This window comes from Ruditapes philippinarum, unplaced genomic scaffold, assembly GCF_026571515.1.
Source record: "Ruditapes philippinarum isolate M1 unplaced genomic scaffold, ASM2657151v2 ctg1780_1_1_1_1, whole genome shotgun sequence".
NCBI classification, from domain to species: Eukaryota; Metazoa; Mollusca; class Bivalvia; order Venerida; family Veneridae; genus Ruditapes; species Ruditapes philippinarum.
Genome location: NW_026857615.1, coordinates 79,301 through 98,007, shown reverse-complemented (window position 1 = coordinate 98,007; position 18,707 = coordinate 79,301). Strand labels below are relative to the sequence as shown.

Here is an 18,707-nt window from a genome sequence, read left to right as displayed (position 1 = left end):
TCATGACATTTACTATAAATATACAGCAATCATGACATTTACTATAAATAGACAGCAGTCATGACATTAACTATAGTTAATGATTAACTATAGATGGACAGCAGTTATGACATTTACTATAAATATACAGCAATCATGACATTTACTATAGATGGACAGCAGTCATGACATTTACTATAAATAGACAGCAGTCATGACATTAACTATAGATGGACAGCAGTCATGACATTTACTATGAATCGACAGCAGTCTTAATATTTGCTACATATCGACATCATTCTTGACATTTTCTTTCTTTACATATGCTTCAGTATATTATTATCAGCTGTCGTGACGTTTACTAAAAATTGACGGTAGTTGTGATTCACTATAAATCGACAGCTTGACATTTACTATAGATATGCTGCAGTTATGACATTTACTGTAAATCGACAACAGTCGTGATTCGCTATAAATTTACAGCAGTCATGAAATTTACAATGAATATACAGCCTAGTGGTCTTAAATATGAAAATAACATCATTTTATTTCTTTTTATCTACGGACAGCAGTCATTATATTTACCTAGAGTTTGTCGCAGTCATGAATTTTACAACAAATATACTTCCAGTTTAAACTGACTGCAGTCATGACACTTTCTATAAAGTTAATGCAGTCGTGACATTTGTAATATGTATACTGCAGTCATGACATTTACTTTAAATCTTCATCAGGTGTGATATTCATTTCATAAATCTACAGCAATCGTGACAGTCACATAGGCAGATAAAAATCACGAAAACCCTAAATATAGCACGTTTTATTTATAAATAGAAAAAGAGAGCTTCTGACATGATTAAAAGCCTGAAAGTCATGAAAAATACCTGTAAACTTTCACCCATAAAGTCATGATATTTATTCTTTTTTATAAATAGAAAATAAGAGAGAGCATCTGAGAGTATTAAAAGCCTGAAAGTCAGGAAAAATTCCTGCAAACTTTTACCCATGGAGTCATGATATTTATTACCAAATATGCAATGAAATAGACTGATTTTCCAGAGACATGTCCCTTTTTCTAGAAGGTCTGATACTGGGCAGTCTAAAATATTTGATCGGATAGGAAAACTTAAGTCGTATTAACCAAGTACATTGTATATGCATGTACATCTCTGTAAGTATCAACATACTTGTCCAAATGGTGCCCAACTTATAGTCCAAACATCCTATGCATAAAATAGGGCCAATTGTGCACCTTTGTTATTTAAGCTCGATTGTGAACAAGTTCATGTAACTTATACATGTATTAATCACTTTCGAGTCTGCTTCCCGGAACCAGCCAGTATTGTTGTCTTATGAAGAAACATGGTCGAGACCCAATAAGGGCTCGAACCCATGATCCCTGGGTTGAAAGGCAAACACCTTAATCACTAGGTCACCGCTCCCCTTAAGGGCCATATTCAAAGCAGATTCTAAATGTATTTGTTTAAATTCAACGGTAAAATTATTAATCTTCCTAAAGATGAATACGCTATTCATCTCTTTATCCTAAATAGAAAACATCTTATTCGAAAATGTAAATAATAAATAAATACCATTTTCGCATTGCGCATTTTTGTGGTCCATAAAGCAGGCGAGATTTTCAAATTTGGCGCCACACGACTCACATCGGAATATCTCGGTCTTTAATACTGTGTCCTCCATTTCCTTTGAAATAAGGTTTTCATTAGTACGAGTATCATCACTGAGTAGCTTCATTTTCTTTTGTTCTAAAAATAAAATCACAAAACATTTTTGTTAAAACAGGCAAAAGTGGGTATAACTACATGTATATAGATAAAACGTCACTTTTTTCTTGATTCATTAGACAGATGGGCAAGACCTTAAAGAACGGGAATATAAACTTTTAATTGGAAAAGTGAAATACTTTGATGTCTTCTAACATTTGCGTTAATAAATATTGAAAAGGCAAATTATGCCTCGGAAATTGTTTCATTTTTACTTCTTAAGTAGTATATCGTTTAAATAATGGTTTTAGAATATTTTAGATGCTTGTTACCTAAGGAAAGAAACTATGATATCACATATCTAAGTAGCTCTGAAATATTTGATACTAAGGGAGGTAATAATATTCACTTGCTTGTTTGAAATATCTTATATTCAGGGGAGGTAAGCGGAAAAAATACGTATTCTTACTAGGACATGTTTCTTCGTCGGGTATATCTGTTTCTTCCTCGTCGTCCTCACCTGAAACATATAAATCAGAGTATATTTTACCTGAAATATATAAATCAGAGTATATTTCGCCTGAAACTCGTAACACCAGATAAATCAAAGTACATTTCACCAAAAAGACATAAATCAAAGCACAATTACTCAAAACACATTAATCAGAGCACATTTACTCAAAACACATAAATCGAAAAATACTGCACAATCAAAAATACTGCACATGAAACACATACATCAAAGTATATATGCCAAATGAAACACGTAAATCAGAGCATATTTCACCTGAAACTCATAAAAATCTTCATCAGAAACACATAAATAAGATTATTAATATATCACCTTAAACTCACACGTAAAATCAAATTTCATCTGAATCACATGTCATTGTTCTCATTTAAATCTGAGTACATTTTACCCTCAACACATAAATCAGGGAACACCTCACATGAAACTCACAAACCCGAGTGCGATTCACCCGAAATTCACGAATCAGAGTACATTTCACCAGAAACACATAAACCACAGCACATTTACTCAAAACATATAAATCAGAGTATATTTCACCAGAAACGCATAAATCCGAGTACATGTATATTAAAAATTTTACTCTAAGCATACAAATCAGAGTACATTTCACCAAAAGTATAAATTTGAGTATATTTCACCAAAAAGTATAAACCAGAGTATATTTTACCAGAAATGTATAAATCAGAGCGCATAAATCAGAGTATATTTCACCAGTAACACATTAATTAACCATAATATGTCACATGAAACAAATAAATAAGAGTACATTATATTTCACGAAACAATAATAACAAATAATTAAGAGTATGCGCACGTATTTCGTCTGAAAAGCATAAATAAACCATAATGTCAGATAGAATAAATAAATAAGAGTATATTTCACCAGAAATACATCAATAAACCATATGCCACATGAAACAAATAAATAAGAGTACATTACACATGAAACAGGCATATTTCAGTACATATTAACCTGAATCAAAACAAATAAGTATATACATATTTACCAGAAAGACACACCTCACAAGAAACACACAATTTCTATATATTATTTAAATTTAGATTTACAATCTAAAAATATTTCACCGGGAACACACTGTCACAAAGCACAAATGCATTATTTTGCACATAAATTAGAGAATATTTCATCTGCACTAGAATTACCTTCCACACAATAAATTAATGTTATGCGATATATCGTACACATATGACAGTATTTCACCCGTTGGAAAGCGGTAAATATTGCCCTCTCACATCAAAAAGAAACATGAAAATTTCAGTAATCAATAATATGTAGCTTTATAATATTTAAAGAATCTATTACAGTAAAGTCTGTTAACAAAGGACATCGGAAGGAGATGCAAACATGGCCTCTATGGACAAGTGGTCTTTATTAGAAAGTAATTTTGTTCTATTTAATCAACGAAGGTTGGTCGAAAAGTGGTCTTTATTCACAGGGTGTCAGTATTCAGATGTGGTCTTTAACACACGTTCGACTGTACTTTGATCTTTAATTCGAAGAAAGGTTGTTTTCATGAATTTGAACTTAATCATCTTTCCAGTATCGATAATTTCCGAAGTTAGGCGGCAAGAATTGAAAGATTTCTGTGAAGATCATAAATTATGTTCTAATTACTATTAGTCCCACCTTTTCATATACGTACATTGCAAATATGGTGATTTAAAAAAAATACAATAATTTTTTAATGTATGACACTATAATTGTACTAATTGCCAAACGCAACAGAATAAAAAGATGGTTAATAAGTATCATTATGTAAACTACAAAAGTACACAAAAAATAAAAGCTTTCGAGAAATGGAAAATAAAAGCATTTCTGGGACATAGTGGGCCTTTTAACATAATCGAGGACATGCATTATCGACGAATATATGAAGCAACTGCGCAAAGTTATACTATTATCAACTTCATGTAATCACCTTATTATATATTAGCAAAGGGTTCAGGTCCTTTCCTTCATTTATTTACTAAAGCCAAGTCAAGCTGATATTCATCCACCCCTTCTAACCTGTCCCATTTTTGCTCGTAGAAACAGTCCAATTTTTTCAGAGAGATCAATCTTTGAAAGTAATGGCAATTAACTAAAAACAATTTAAAGTGACTTTTAATATGGCGGAACTGGATATTATATTTTCGAGATTAAAGCTCAAGTAGATGTATGTCCAACAACTTGTGTGCAAAAATTCAAATCATTCGCTCACTCCGAGTTTCCAGAATAATTATTCAAATTGTAAAAAAAAACGACACAAAATTGAAAAGCGTTGCAACGTTTTTCACTCGAAACTGGCAAAGAATAGCTTAAAAAATAGGATTTTCTGTTCATTTCTGAGTATATTTCTTAACAATGTTTAACATATATTTCTGTTTTAAGTGCCCCAGTTGGTCTCTGCAAGAAATTCTAAATTCATGTTTTTGGACCTCAGTGGAGTTCCTTTAATTTCAATAAAATCTTGAAGCGTTGCTACAATGTACTTTTTTCTCTGTAAAATATTTGGAATGATTAGTATAATGGTAGTAGTGCTGATATTTTTTCTTCCGGGTCACGGCAGTAAGCCATAATGATTTGTCATTATATACAAGTCCCAAAGTTGTATGCCCGTAATAACCTCCCCTGTTCTTCTCATGTCTAGTTTATCAAATAAGGTGACCGAAAATCTTTTGAAAAATAAATCAAAGGGAGATAAATATGTGTACATGTATCTTTATACAACGGTAATTTATGTTTCTAATATCTAAGGGTTTTAAATCGTTTTATAATAAGTTAGTTTTTGACTTATGCAAAGGTTGGTTTGAACGGTATACACTTAAAAAAAAACTATTTATTTGTAATTGTCAAATCGTTCTTAAATATGCGCCTCAGTTCACATAGCGGTAAGAAAATAGCGGGAAAGCAAAATTCCCCACCTTACATGTGGTCAAAGTCCCGCATAAAGTGATAACAGGGGAGAATTTGTTTTTTTAATAACACTGTACATTCAATTTTGACACGAAATAATATGTAGATCAACTTATTATGAATCATAACATTTTGTGACAGTGTTTTTCACACTTTTTAACAGTACATGAAACATCCGTTTAGACATAATAATTTTCTGATGAGCGGATTCGTTTCACGTCACATTGACACTTGTGCAGGGGGCATTGATGTACCCACGGGTCACAGTAAAATGAAGGAGTCCCCAAATCTTAAATATTGTATTCTATTTCCAAATAAAAAAAGCGCTTAAACAAAATACAGTAGAGCACATGTATTGAGTTGATATTGTAAGCCATAAATAAAGATTTCAGTAGTTTTATCCTCTTAAAAGTAAAATGAGAAATTTCAAACAGCTGATAATTGTAAAACCTGAACGGATATCATTTATTTAACAATAGAGAATTACGCTCAGCTTATCGCTTTTGCTATAAAACACACCCCTGTGCGCCTGTTAATCTTAAACCGAAATTTCAAGTACCCCCGTCCCGCCGTTTTATATTTGAAACATTTTTAGGTCCCCTGGTAAACAATAATAGCCTTGCCATGGTTACACAGCAAGGGTTCCGATAATGAACCTCCCCAGGGGTTCCGCTAGATAAAGCTAAAGCCTACAGGTGTATGCATGCTCACTCCACGTTCATAGAGCTTTTTCTCATGGGCTTTCAATGGAATGTTTTATCATCGTCAGTTTATATATAAATTTCTGTAAATAACGTTAGCTGACTTTTAACAAAACTATTCAAGATCTTCAATTAGTTTCAGGCCTAAATTGCCAATCTTCGCATGAGGTCGGCAAATAAAAGTGTCACTATTTTTAAAGGAATAAACCGACTGTGTTTATAAAAGTATTTACAACATATATTCAATTGCATAAAGTTTACGAGAATTTGACGAGAGCGTGCAGGGGGGAAATGTAATACTGTTACAGATGGTCTTTTAGTTATGCAAGTAAAATGAAGACAAAAATACTCGAGAAAATTGCTTTTTTGTATTAACAGATACTATATTATCAATGTGTAGGTGTTATTGGCAGCAGATAATATCCGATGCCCAAATACGAAAGAGTTCCGGACTTTTCCCTTCACCCTACACCACCCCCCTTAAAACGAGTTTGTTTTCCCCTAAATATTGGTAACCATAGGCTTACTTGGTAACCAAGGGCTTCCTTGGTAACCACGCGCATTTACCAGCCTTGTAAACTGGTAACATATACTAGTACATATTCCACTATCAAATACTAACGATTATAAAAGAATGCATAACTGGACATGCGATGCCAAGGTGAAGAGTTCGGTCGGGCTCGAACACATCCTGAGAAATTAAATGGACCGACTCACGGTGCCAGTCCGGGATGAGATGACGTGAATGGCAGTCTTTTTCAGGAGCTACACTTTTTGAACTGGTTGTAAATTTTCCAGGTGCTAGAACAAACATCTGTTTATCTTTTAATTAACCATAAAACTACCCGATCAAACAGACTCCTAAACGTGATAATTTTATTACATATATTTTTTCTGGCTTTAGATGATAGGTAATAATTGTCAACAAAACTGAAAACGAAAAAGGGTGGACTACAAGAAGATATCATTACAAGCTGATAAGTAATTTCCTCAGTCAAAAATATACACTGAACTCTATTGTCAATATAAGTTGGTCAATACTTAGTGCTTAACTATATTTATCCATGCTAACTTTGAGTCACGGACGTTGGTACTGCCAAGTGAGATTTTTTTTAAAATAGGAATGTTCAAATTAAGTTGTCACAGTGTTCGTACCGAGTAGAGTCGGACCAGGCTGCGCGGCCGTGCACCTGCTGATCGAACTCTAAACGCCGTGGTGTTTTGGCAAAGACTTTGTCAAACAACTGAGATAAACTAATTGATACTTATTTATATTGCATTTAGCGTTTCAAAAATTTCATCTGATTAATTTGATTTGTTTTAAAGAAAAAAAGTTTGGCACATTAATAGGAACACTGTTTATTGGTAAATTACAATAAAAACAATTGGGAAAATATAATTATAATGAAACTTTCGTAGTTGTATTCTAATTGTAATTTGATATTCTGATTCTTGATGCATATACATGTATACATTTCTATATATTAAGATGTATTATTTACTCAAGACTTAAGTTAAGGACGTGAGATACAAGGTGAAGTGTATGCAACTTTAATCTAAGAACACAATGTAAAATATACATGTATATCAACTGTGCGTTCCTGTACTATGACTCGTGCCCAAATAATAAATAAATCAGTAAGAAAAGAACACCATCTGTCCTGTATCTGACATACTTTTTTTATACAACCCCACCAAGAAAAAGTACATTCAAATTGTCTAAATGTACGTATGTATATATAACGTCATTTTTCAGTGTGTACTTTTAACATAACAGTGCTAATTCGATATAATACATGAACGAAAATGGCACGAATTATATCAATAACTCATGTGCATCACAATTAAAATATATCATAAAAACAGTATTTTATATGCGAGTGACACATAATTATATAAAGTTACTGTTAGTTCAAATTCAAAACGCATACCGAAAAAAAATAGTATTAAAATTTAAGTTCATTACTATTCGCAAAATAGTAATAAAAATTTACAGTAGATCTATAATAATGTTTTGTATACTATATACACATTTATATATTGTGATCTAATCACAACTATTTTACAACTAGAATCTCACTAATTATTGTAGTTTTTAACGACCACTTTTATCAGATAAAGTACAATATTAAATAAACTACTTACGTTTTATAAGTCTTGGTCGTGCTTGTTTTCTTCGTGACATTTTTCCTGCGTAGCAAAATATAAACGTATAATATCCACAGTGAAAATAGAAAGTCAGAATAATGTCATTTAATTTATTAGTAATCTCCAGGTGTGCTGGTGACACTCGCAGTAGCAGACGATAAACTTTTGAAGCTAGCGCGGGAATCGACCCGCGCGCTATGCGTTTATAAAGTCGTCTGCTTCTTCATACTTTCGTCTGCTGGGCGTTCGTTATTCCACGTTATTGTATCCTACTTTGCGATACAAACTCAGCACGGGGTCCCTAGAGTGTCGGAACATGAATATTGAATATTCAGGAAAATCTAGCGCCCCCTGGGGATTACCCGCTGGGATCGACGCTTTTCATCCTACCCATTCTCAATCAAGAGAAAGCAATTTGCAATCGTATGCCTCTAAAATCATTGTGAAGAAGTATTTTCCCAAATCCCAGCGGGCTAATTATGTCCACAGCTCCATTGAAATTTTAGCTAGTCGCTATGCGTACACATCAAAATGTTCGTAAAATGCTCTGTTCGTAATACAGTAACTCTACCGGGAGATTAAGCCTGCTGAGCTGGATCAATATCTAGCGAACAATTCCCAGCGGGAATCGAACTTAAAATAATCATATCACGTGACTGTCCCCTGGGGAGATGTGAACTCAGCCTAGCTGCGTATTAATCGAAACAGCATGTCATAAAGAAATGGCGTGCTACATAAAAATGTTGATGTATCGAATAAGGCAGTAGTTTCAAATTGATCCCATGTGAATTAAGAGTCTAGATTATGTTGTGTTGTTTGAAATACATTTAGAAAACATTTTCGATTTACAGAGTGAAATCATACTTAATTTAATCAACTTATATGCTTTAATACAGAGAAGAATTGCATGTTTTAATTGCATTTAAATTCTTCTATAAAACTTTAGAGCGTCCTTCGTTCATGGTACGCAACGAAAAACAACTCTTGCAAAGTTTGATTGAACTACAATCATATAGTTTTGTCCCTTAAGATAAGAAATCTTGGAGATTCATGGGTGGAAATGGATGTCCAGACGACTATTTTGAAACTTTGGTGTCAATAATAATATTTCTTAAAGTCTAAGCTTGATGCCAGCATGCGACCAGTGCAGACCAAAATCAGCATGGGTCTCTATACATTCAGTACATATTTTGAAAACTTTCCCTTAAAACGATACGACTTGTTTTGTCTAGACTGAATTCAAACTGTTGGGATATATTTAGCGTGATAATGGTCATGATGGTTATGTAGGAAAAACTAACCGTTCTATCAGCGCAACAGGTAAACCATTTGACTATAAATCGGGCGACCCGTGTTCGATTCCCGGACAGTTCAGGTCACTGGTTGTGATTGATCGTGAAATCCTGCTATATCATGTACAGAAGTCGAAAGTGAAGACACTACGTAATACTGGTGAACAGTTTTCTGCTTGACAACCTACCCAGGAACGATGTACGTGGTGGCTGAACTGTACTATTGTGAATTCAAATGGGCTTACTGATCCATAATAATAAACAACATCACCACCATCAAGTAAGTAAAACATAATTTTGATGCGGGGTCTCAACAAGGCTTTACGAACCCGCTACATGTTGTCTATATATGGCACAGTGCACGTGATGTGTCTGTCAGAGCGAAGGGTACAATCCCATCACATCTCTCTCTCTGTCTCTCTGTCTCTCTCTCTCTCTCTCTCTCTCGAAAAATGCTGGCGTAAATATGCTTTAAATTTATATATTACGGAATGTCATGTATCGTTATTCGTGTGTTATAAATGGTTGTCAATATAGCTATTTTTTACCTTTCTAGGTTATCTCAAAAGGAAAATAAATGTGTCTTTACAATTGAGTATCTGTTTTCTTTTTGTATTGAAGTAAACAAATTTAAAATGCTTAACCTTTTGAAACAAATCAGTTTAGAAACCTTTGCATATCCGATTGTAAGTTAACAAAGTTACAGATTAAAATAAATAACATAATAATAACTTTAAGTGAATTAGTGATACATCACTTTATATTCAGTCGGATAGATAAAAGAATGTTTGTGAATAACGATAATATTTAGTCAATTCTCATATGTAGTCAATCTTACCTTATTTGATTAAAAAAAAATCAAGGGAAGTAACTTCATCGATCGGGCAATTACACTCTTGTAGTGATGACTTCCCTTTCGTTTATCATATGCATCATTACATGAAGAGGAATTTGATTTATTAGTTATTAAAAATAAAATTATTCACGTTTCCCATTGTTATTTCATTCTAGTCCGTAGTTTAGTTTATGCTTTGATAAGTCTACAGCATATTTTGTTTCATGCATATTTTATTACAATGCACGGTTTTCACGTGTTTTGTACCAGTGTGTGGGTATATATTCGGTGTTTTACTATTGTTTCTCACTCATTTGACAGCTTTAAACACGTTCTTTAGAGTTATAGTTATTTAGAATATTATGTCGCGGGAAAATTCGCCACCACGTGCAAGTTTTTCAACAGTTCCCAGGGAAGAAGTTGTCTCCTAATTGAAGAGTTATTTTGATGACAAATTTAGTTCGCTTCAACGTGATTTGAAACGTGATGCTGAGTGGACTGTTTTTTCAGCGACAAAGAAGGTAAAAAAGGATTCTTTAATTTCATTCAAGTCTTATCAGAACAGGAAACAATTCGAGTTCAATAACACTGTTTTAGACATACTTGACAATATTGATAAGGCAGTTTCCTACAGAGAGGCGTCTAAAGCTAAGGACTTTCTTGCTGAAGCTAAGGATGCTATAACTCATAGAAATAAATTGATACGTATTGCTGACGGTTCAGATCTTGGGTGGTCTAACATAAAAGAGTACGAGTGACTGGAAGTAGCGTCTGATTCAGATGATGATAAAAGAATTCGTCGTGCTGAAGAGCGCGCTAAAAAGAAGGCTGATAAAATGCTTATTTTAATGATAACCGTTTTGCTAGTTCTTTTCGAAACAACAGAATTTCCAGAGCCGCAGAATCACGGAGACGTGGAAGGACGACGTTACGTTCAGCAGCAGGCAGATTTGGAAGGAAGACGCTCCTCTCTTGGATACCTGGAAGGACGACGTTTTGTTCCGGGAGAAGTCATTTGTTTCAAGTGTGGCCAAGAAGGGCATTATGCCAATTTCTGTTCCTCACACCGAAGAGCTTTCATGGTGCAGCAATCCAGCAACAAAACAGCTTCAGCAGCAGCAACAAATTCTGATGCCACCAACTCCTCGCACCAGAAGGCAACAAACAAGAATGATTTGTGTGTAAGACTATCGAAATATGATAAGTATTTATTTTTTGAACAATTTTGTCAGTTATTTGAAAGTACTGTTTTTTGTGAATACAAAGAATCTCAAGTTGCTGTACAAACAAACTCTGTTAAAGGTAGATTAAAAAGTTGTATTTCGTTTTGGAAGGACACTATTCGGCCTTCTAACAATGAAATAATTTCTTTTATAGAACAAGGTTATGTTATTCCGTTTGTTTACAAACCTCCGTCTTTTTATTTAAAGAATAACAAATCAGCTTTAAAGAACAAAGAATTTGTAGATTCAGCTATACAGGATCTGTTAGATAAAAATTGTGTGTATGAAACATTTTTTAAGCCATATAACATTAATCCATTATCTGTCTGTCTGGCAAGAAACGTCTCATTTTAGATTTAAGTGTCTTAAACAAATATGTAAGAGCAGACCACGTTAAATTCGAAGATTACAGGGTAGCTAAAGAATTGTTAATTGAAAATGGATTTATGTTTAAATTTGATTTATCTAGTGGTTATCACCATTTATCTGTTAATCCTTTACACCACCCGTATTTAGGTTTTTCATGGTACCTTAATGGTAGGTTACGTTATTTTGTCTTCAACGTTTTACCTTTTGGTCTTCGCAGTTCACCATACATTTTTACTAAGCTGCTTAGACCATTAGTTACGTTTTGGCGAAGTCAAGGATTACGAATTGTTGTTTTCCTTGATGATGGATGGGGTATTAATAAAGATTTCTTAACTACTTCCAGGGATGCAGAGTTTGTTAAGCAAACGTTAGTGAAAGCAGGTTTTGTTATAAATTTGCAGAAATCCATTTTTATTCCAGTACAAATGTTAGAGTGGCTAGGTTATTTGTGGGATTTGAAGGAAGGTTATCTCAAAAGTCCAGATAGACGTATTTCTAACACTAGAGTTTGTTTGGAAAATTTATTAAAATCTTTGTCGTCATCGTCTGCTAGAAAATTAGCACAGTTGGCCGGGAAAATAATTTCCATGGCTCCAGTACTGGGGAATGTCTGTTTTTTAAAGACTAAAGTATTTTTTGTATGTATTGAATCCAGGTGTGCTTGGGACTCAAAGGTCAATCTCCGTCAATTTCCAGAGTGCATTTCCTGTTTACATTTCTGGGAATCGCAATTGCAGGTTCCTTTTAAGCTCAAACTTTTTGTCGGCAGTTTACCTTGTACACTTGTATATTCTGACGCCTCAAACACTGCTGGGGCAGCTTATGTAGTTGAAGGACAGGACTTAATAGCCCATAAATTTTGGTCGGAATTTGAAGCTAGTCAAAGCTCTACCTTCAGAGAGTTGTTAGCAATTAAATACTCATTACAGTCATTTTGTGGGAAATTGTCTGGTAAACATGTTTTATGGCATACAGATAACAAAAACTGTGTTCATATTGTAAATAAGGGCAGTGTTAAGGAAAATTTGCAGGTTATTGCCTTAGATATTCATTCATTGTGTGTAAAATTTAGTATTTCTTTGAACATTCAATGGGTCAAAAGAGATTTGAATAAACTTGCTGATGAATACAGTAAAATGGTAGATGTAGATGATTATAGTGTGTCCGACGAATTTTTTGATTTAGTAAATTCCATGTATGGGCCTCATACTGTTGACATGTTTGCTAACGACTACAATACTAAGTTGCCAAGATTTAACTCCCTTTATTGGACTCCTTCTTCTGAAAATGTTGATGCATTCATGCAAGACTGGTCATCTGAAAATAACTGGTTAGTACCTCCAGTTGTTATGATTCCAAAGGCAATAAATCATCTTGTTGAGTGGCAAAGTCAGGGTACCCTTGTCGCGCCTTTTTGGCCGTCTAGTCCATTTTATCCTATGATTTTTGGACAAACTTCAATTCAAAAGCATTTTATTAAAGATATTCTTTTATTTAAGCCCACACAGCGCATTTACGTACAAGGAAAGAATAAAAATTCAATTTTTGGTACGGAACATTTCACTAGTAAAGTGCTTGTTATACGCTTTGATTGTAAATCAATATTGTAGGGGAGATAACTGTAAAATGGGTTTTAATTTAACACTCGTTTATTATCTTCTCTTGTTTTTACCTTTGTATATTTTTGTCAATTTGCAGGCTTGTTTGATTCATGTAGATGGAAAGACTTAACAGACACATGCAACATTTCTGGTCTTCCGATGTCCGTTGTTTCAGAAGTAAAACACACTATTTTGGGTAGCAGAGAACATAGTACAGTGAAAAATTATATGTATAGTCTGATTTTATTGACCTGTCAATTATGAATACATTATAGCACTCATTTAAATATTCGATCCCACTTCGGTTGTGTCCGTTTATTTTACGAGAATTAATATGGAGTATATAAATAACGTTTGGAAAACTCTCACTATCTTAATGAAGATTCTCGTAACATCCGCAATAGCGCAGCGGGTTAAGTGATTACCTACTGCATGAGAGGTCTGAGGTTCGATCCCTTCTTTCGGCATTCTTTTTAGACTTATTCTTTCTTTATTTTTAAGATTTTTTTTAATAAAATGGTCAAGCGCCTGCAAAATTGTCTACACGGATATGAAACACCTAAGAAACCCTGAATTGTCACATTTTGTATTGTATTTTACGGTACTGAAATTACATTTATTGATTTTAATCCGAATGAATTTTCAGAATTAATTCTATTATAACAAACAGTAATAATATAACAATGTTATATACAAAAGTACAGTATTTACAAAGAAAGTGCAAAAACATAATTATTAAAAACGGAACAACCATAACTTTAAAAATGTTGAAAATAGTTATGAATAAGAAAAAAACCCTGGACATATTCTGACTCGATCTTACAATACATTGGACATTCAGATAAAATACCCCCGTAGTTCACCCTATTGCGCTATAACGGTCAGTGTAACTTATTCATCGAAACTAGATAAGTTTAATCACATCTTACTGCGTACCTCTCACGGAATTTACCGAACATTTATCGAATATTAATATATGCTGTGCATTGACCGTATAATTAGTATGGAATTGACAGGTTAATAAAATCAAACATGCTTTTGAAAAAAATTGTAATTGGTGCGATAAATGCAAGTTATCTTCTTTGCCAGCTTTGCCTGTCACAATCGCGCTTTATTTAGTTTCGCTTATTCAGATGAATACATATTCATGCGGGAAATCTAAGTTAAATCAAATTTTCTATGCTATAAATTGGGCGCATGAAACTGCTTATTTTAAAGAAAATCCTTGTCAAGATAGATGGCTTAAATTATGTTTAGAAGGATGTATAAGAAAGATTTCGAGGCCTGTACAGAAAAAAGAGCCTATTACTCCTGATGTGCTGAAATTACTCATTAAAAGTTTTGTTTCTGAAAAGTGTTCATTGGCAGATTTAAGAATTGTTACATTGTTTGTGATTTGTTTTGCTGGTTTTCTAAGAATTTCAGAAGGTCTTTATCTAAAACGTTGTCATATTGATTTCAAAGATGATCATTGTTCATTATATATTGAAAATGCTAAAACAGATTTATATAGAGAAGGAAATTATGTAGTTTTGGCAAGTTTGAAAGTTGTCAAATACAATGCCTATATCCTATTATGTTGTTTTGGTTTCTTTCTAGTAAGATTATAACATGGGATAAGTGAATAATTATTTTACTCACAACACAGAGTGAGTAACGTTGTTTACAGAGTGTATCGGTTATATAATTATGTACTTTTATACCATATAAGAATTTTGTTTATAATTTATTGAAACGTTGTTTTCAACGTGTACATGCGCATTAATGTTTATATCGATCTTGTTGTCTAGACATGTATATGTCCCTGTTACATTATAAGATTATGTCCGTTTGTTACAATTATATTCATACTGTAATTATATCTTATATATGACATTTCATTAAGCAACAACAACCTTTGAGGGTTCCGTTTTAAGTTAACTGCTATTGCTGCATCAATTTAACCAACCGAAAACTGTTCAAACATGTAATGAACGGACTGAAGTATGGCTTACCTAAACTTAATTGCCATAAATTACATGATGTTAACTCCGTGGACAAAAAATAGAATGCAAGGGAAGATCAGCTAGATTGAAATTTAAAGGATGGGTGCATTGTGTACTTTATTATATACATTGCGTTTACATCACTGTTTTGTTATAATGTGTATTTGAAGCATTATTGTCATATTTGGGTAAAAATAGGTCGACATAGATGAAGATTACAAAAGTAGATGCATATATGTATTTATATATTTTTTTTTTGTTTGAAAATATTCTTTTGAGTCGGTTTGAGCTTTAATTATACTTAATTCTAGACTAATGCCCGCAATTTTAATCAAGTTTGAAAACTTTCACCACGCTCGAACCTTCACTTGTAATCAAAAGTCGAGGCGGCTTCCTCAAAAAGGAAACCGATAAAGGTCGGGCCGTAAGGTCATTTTTATTCAAAATTTCGTGTACAACTTTGCCGTATCTGTCTACCTGTATAACATTGTTCGAGTTGAATCCACACAGAAATATTTTTGCACCGTCACCTACGCATACATCAATGGCGTCCCTAAGTTTTGAACCGGAAGTCGCCGACACGAATCTACCGTTTTGGTCCACTGTTACAACACCTTTGTCTTTGTCAGCAACTTGTATGTATGAATCATGCTCATTGAAACATAAATTCTGTGGGCTCGTGAACAGACTTTTGCCATCTTTATTCGTCTTGAATGTTCTTAACAGACATCCTGCCATGTCTGACACAATCACGTGACCGGGATCGTTACTTCCGCTTCCGCTACAACAAATGTAAAGATAGCCGCCATGACAGCATATACCACGACAAATTCCATCAATTTTGAATGCCCAATTCACAACCATTTTCCTGCCGATGGAAACAAATTGAATTTTGTGAAGCCATGGTAAAGTCAAGGCTACTTCCGAATGCCCGGTTTTACATATGCCATACGGTGTAGCACCCAGCTCTAACGTGTCTAAAACCTGGAATTCGGTATCAATTCGTTTCAGTTTCAAGTTACTGTTATCTGCAAGAACTATTTCATTGTTGTCCAGCAAACAAACACCGTAGATATTCTGAATTTGCGACTCAGATGGCAACCTGATATCAAATTCACCAATCAGTGATGCTTCACTTTTTGTTTGATTATTAATGTAACCAATACTTTCAACTCCTTTCAAGTAAGATTCAATATCGGAATTTACTTCAAAGTCTAAAGAGTCAGTCCCGATTTCTTTCATGTTATCATATTGTTTTCTAGCTTTCACTGATCCGCTTTTCCCAGCTTTCATCTGCAAGAATATTTGTGACTTGGTCATACAGTCAGAATTCTCAATTTTGTTTTTACGTACTTTTAGGTTATCCAAACTTGCGTTCAAAGACGTGGTGTCATGTTTAAGGTCTTGCATGATTTTTTCGTATTTGGTTTCCAAATTTGTCAATACCTCTTTCTGCAGTTCTTTAATACGAGCAATGAGCCGATTGGTAATATCTTCTACTTTCTTATCTATAGTGTGCCTTTGCTCGCTAATATGTTGCATATCTTCTTGCTTTTGACATAAAAGATTTGCTAGTAATTTTTCTGTTTCACTCATAAATTGAAGTGTTTCATCTTTTGTTTTAGTAAAATTGATTTCCTTTGCAATATTAGGAATATAATGTACTTTGTCGCATAATCTGAAACAGGAAAATTGTACAATGTGTTATAATTAATAACGATGTATACTAGTATATATATTATCTTTACTCAACAGTTTGTTTGTTTGAGAAATTCTGTCAGATACCCTCTAGCAACTAACTTACTGGTGTTCCTAGATTTCAAAACCATTCAAGATTTCTAAACCAGTGTCACGGTACAAAGTGTGTCCTTCAAGGCCCATTATGCCTTATAAATGATTTAATAACATACTATATATTTAATGTGACAATGTATCAAACTCTCACTCGTCTAGCTTTGATATTCATAACTACATTATTTATATAATACGTTATAATGGATAGCCAGTAAGCTGGACATTTTTTTATTGACATATGATACAGCAATGATTATCATTATTATGCTTTAAATGATTTTGTTGATATAAATATTGTTTGGGTTGTAGAGAAGTCTTGGTGGGGTACTATAGTTCCTGATAGAGCAACATGCCGCACACCTGTGACATGACCTGATATGGATCTATCTAAGTATGGCGAGGAAGGGGTAGGTGATTCGAAGCCTGGCACCACAACCTAGCTTTAGGCATTTATATTCAGGTCATACACGCGCTGCCTGACATAGCAACCCTTGATATTAACAATGCCCCTCCTTCCCTTTTTACTGCAAATAATATGATATATAATCTATATAAAATAGAAAATACCTGTGGTCCAGTGCAATACAAACAGTACAGCACACCATGTCGTGATTCTCACAAAACATTTTCAACAGCTCAAGCGGATGTTGCTCGCACGTGACTTCTGGTAACGCTCCTTCCTTACTGTCTGCACTTCCGGTCTGCGTGTCCCATTTCTCTACCAAAGTATGTGATTTAAATATCTTATTATGTAGTTGAATACAGCTCCTGCAGAAGTTTTCATGACAATTCATGCAGCGGCACATCGCTTTTGTATTGTTACCGTCCTCTCGACAAGGTGAACAAGAATATACAAAGTTTGTATCCATTTTTATTGACTCTTTCAAGTGATGTTTTAAAAGTTGTCGCGTTGTTCGATTTTCAATTGTAGTAACGAAATGTGCACCGATAGTTTAAAGTACCAGGAAACAGGGACGGTATCTCGAGCGTTTAAAAACGAAGATATTATCTTAAAGGGCATGAACTGTCAATTTCACAATCACATTCTTCAAAAGAAGAACAGATCTTGTGGATCTTTATACTTCCGGGTTTATAAGTGTGGTTTAAACAATTTATTATATTTAAGAAAATGCACATGTATTTACACAAATACTTGCAAACCTCAAGGACAATGTAATCTATATTCTCTATACAAACTTGAGCGTGATTTTGTTATTTGATACTAAGTTTTATACAACAAATAAAATTTCATTTTTCGATCGTTTTAATTTTTCTCACGGTTGTTATTTTTGTTATATGTATTGTCATGACTTTGTTCAAATTGACATGATTAACGCACATTTTTAAGCTTGTTCAATGGCAAGTTTTTTTTTGTCCCTTAACCATGTTGAATAATAATCATAGAGCCAGGTGTAGAGCTTCATATGAGAATAGCATGCAGTTATAATACAAGTAAAATGGTTTCCTGCGGGGATCATTTTTAATGATATATAGATATTTCATTTAACTATTTTCAACATTGTTTGGGGGATTAACAAACGTTTGTATCAGGAATATAGTTGACAATAATCGATCAATATAGAAGAAGGTCTTTGGAAACTGATGAC

The 18,707-nt window shown here is 33.7% G+C and overlaps 2 protein-coding genes across 2 annotated transcripts in view; both read right to left on the bottom strand.

Moving 5' to 3' along the window:
• LOC132750350 (zinc finger protein 521-like) overlaps window positions 1–8,610 on the bottom strand; it is a 36,091-nt gene extending 27,481 nt beyond the window's left edge. The window contains exons 1-3 of the mRNA XM_060740316.1: window positions 7,999–8,610; window positions 2,173–2,223; window positions 1,572–1,745 (exon numbers count right to left, since the gene is read on the bottom strand). Coding sequence (XP_060596299.1) covers window positions 1,572–1,745; window positions 2,173–2,223; window positions 7,999–8,038 — 265 coding nt within the window. The 5' untranslated portion in view covers window positions 8,039–8,610. The remainder of the gene's footprint in view (window positions 1–1,571; window positions 1,746–2,172; window positions 2,224–7,998) is intronic.
• A 6,780-nt stretch (window positions 8,611–15,390) lies between these two features.
• LOC132750349 (uncharacterized) lies at window positions 15,391–18,183 on the bottom strand. Its single transcript, XM_060740315.1, has 2 exons — window positions 17,668–18,183; window positions 15,391–16,984 (listed from the first exon to the last, which is right to left on the bottom strand). The coding sequence occupies exons 1-2, from the start codon at window positions 17,967–17,969 to the stop codon at window positions 15,634–15,636; spliced, it is 1,653 nt and encodes a 550-aa protein (XP_060596298.1). The 5' UTR covers window positions 17,970–18,183; the 3' UTR covers window positions 15,391–15,633.
• Window positions 18,184–18,707: the final 524 nt, after the last annotated feature.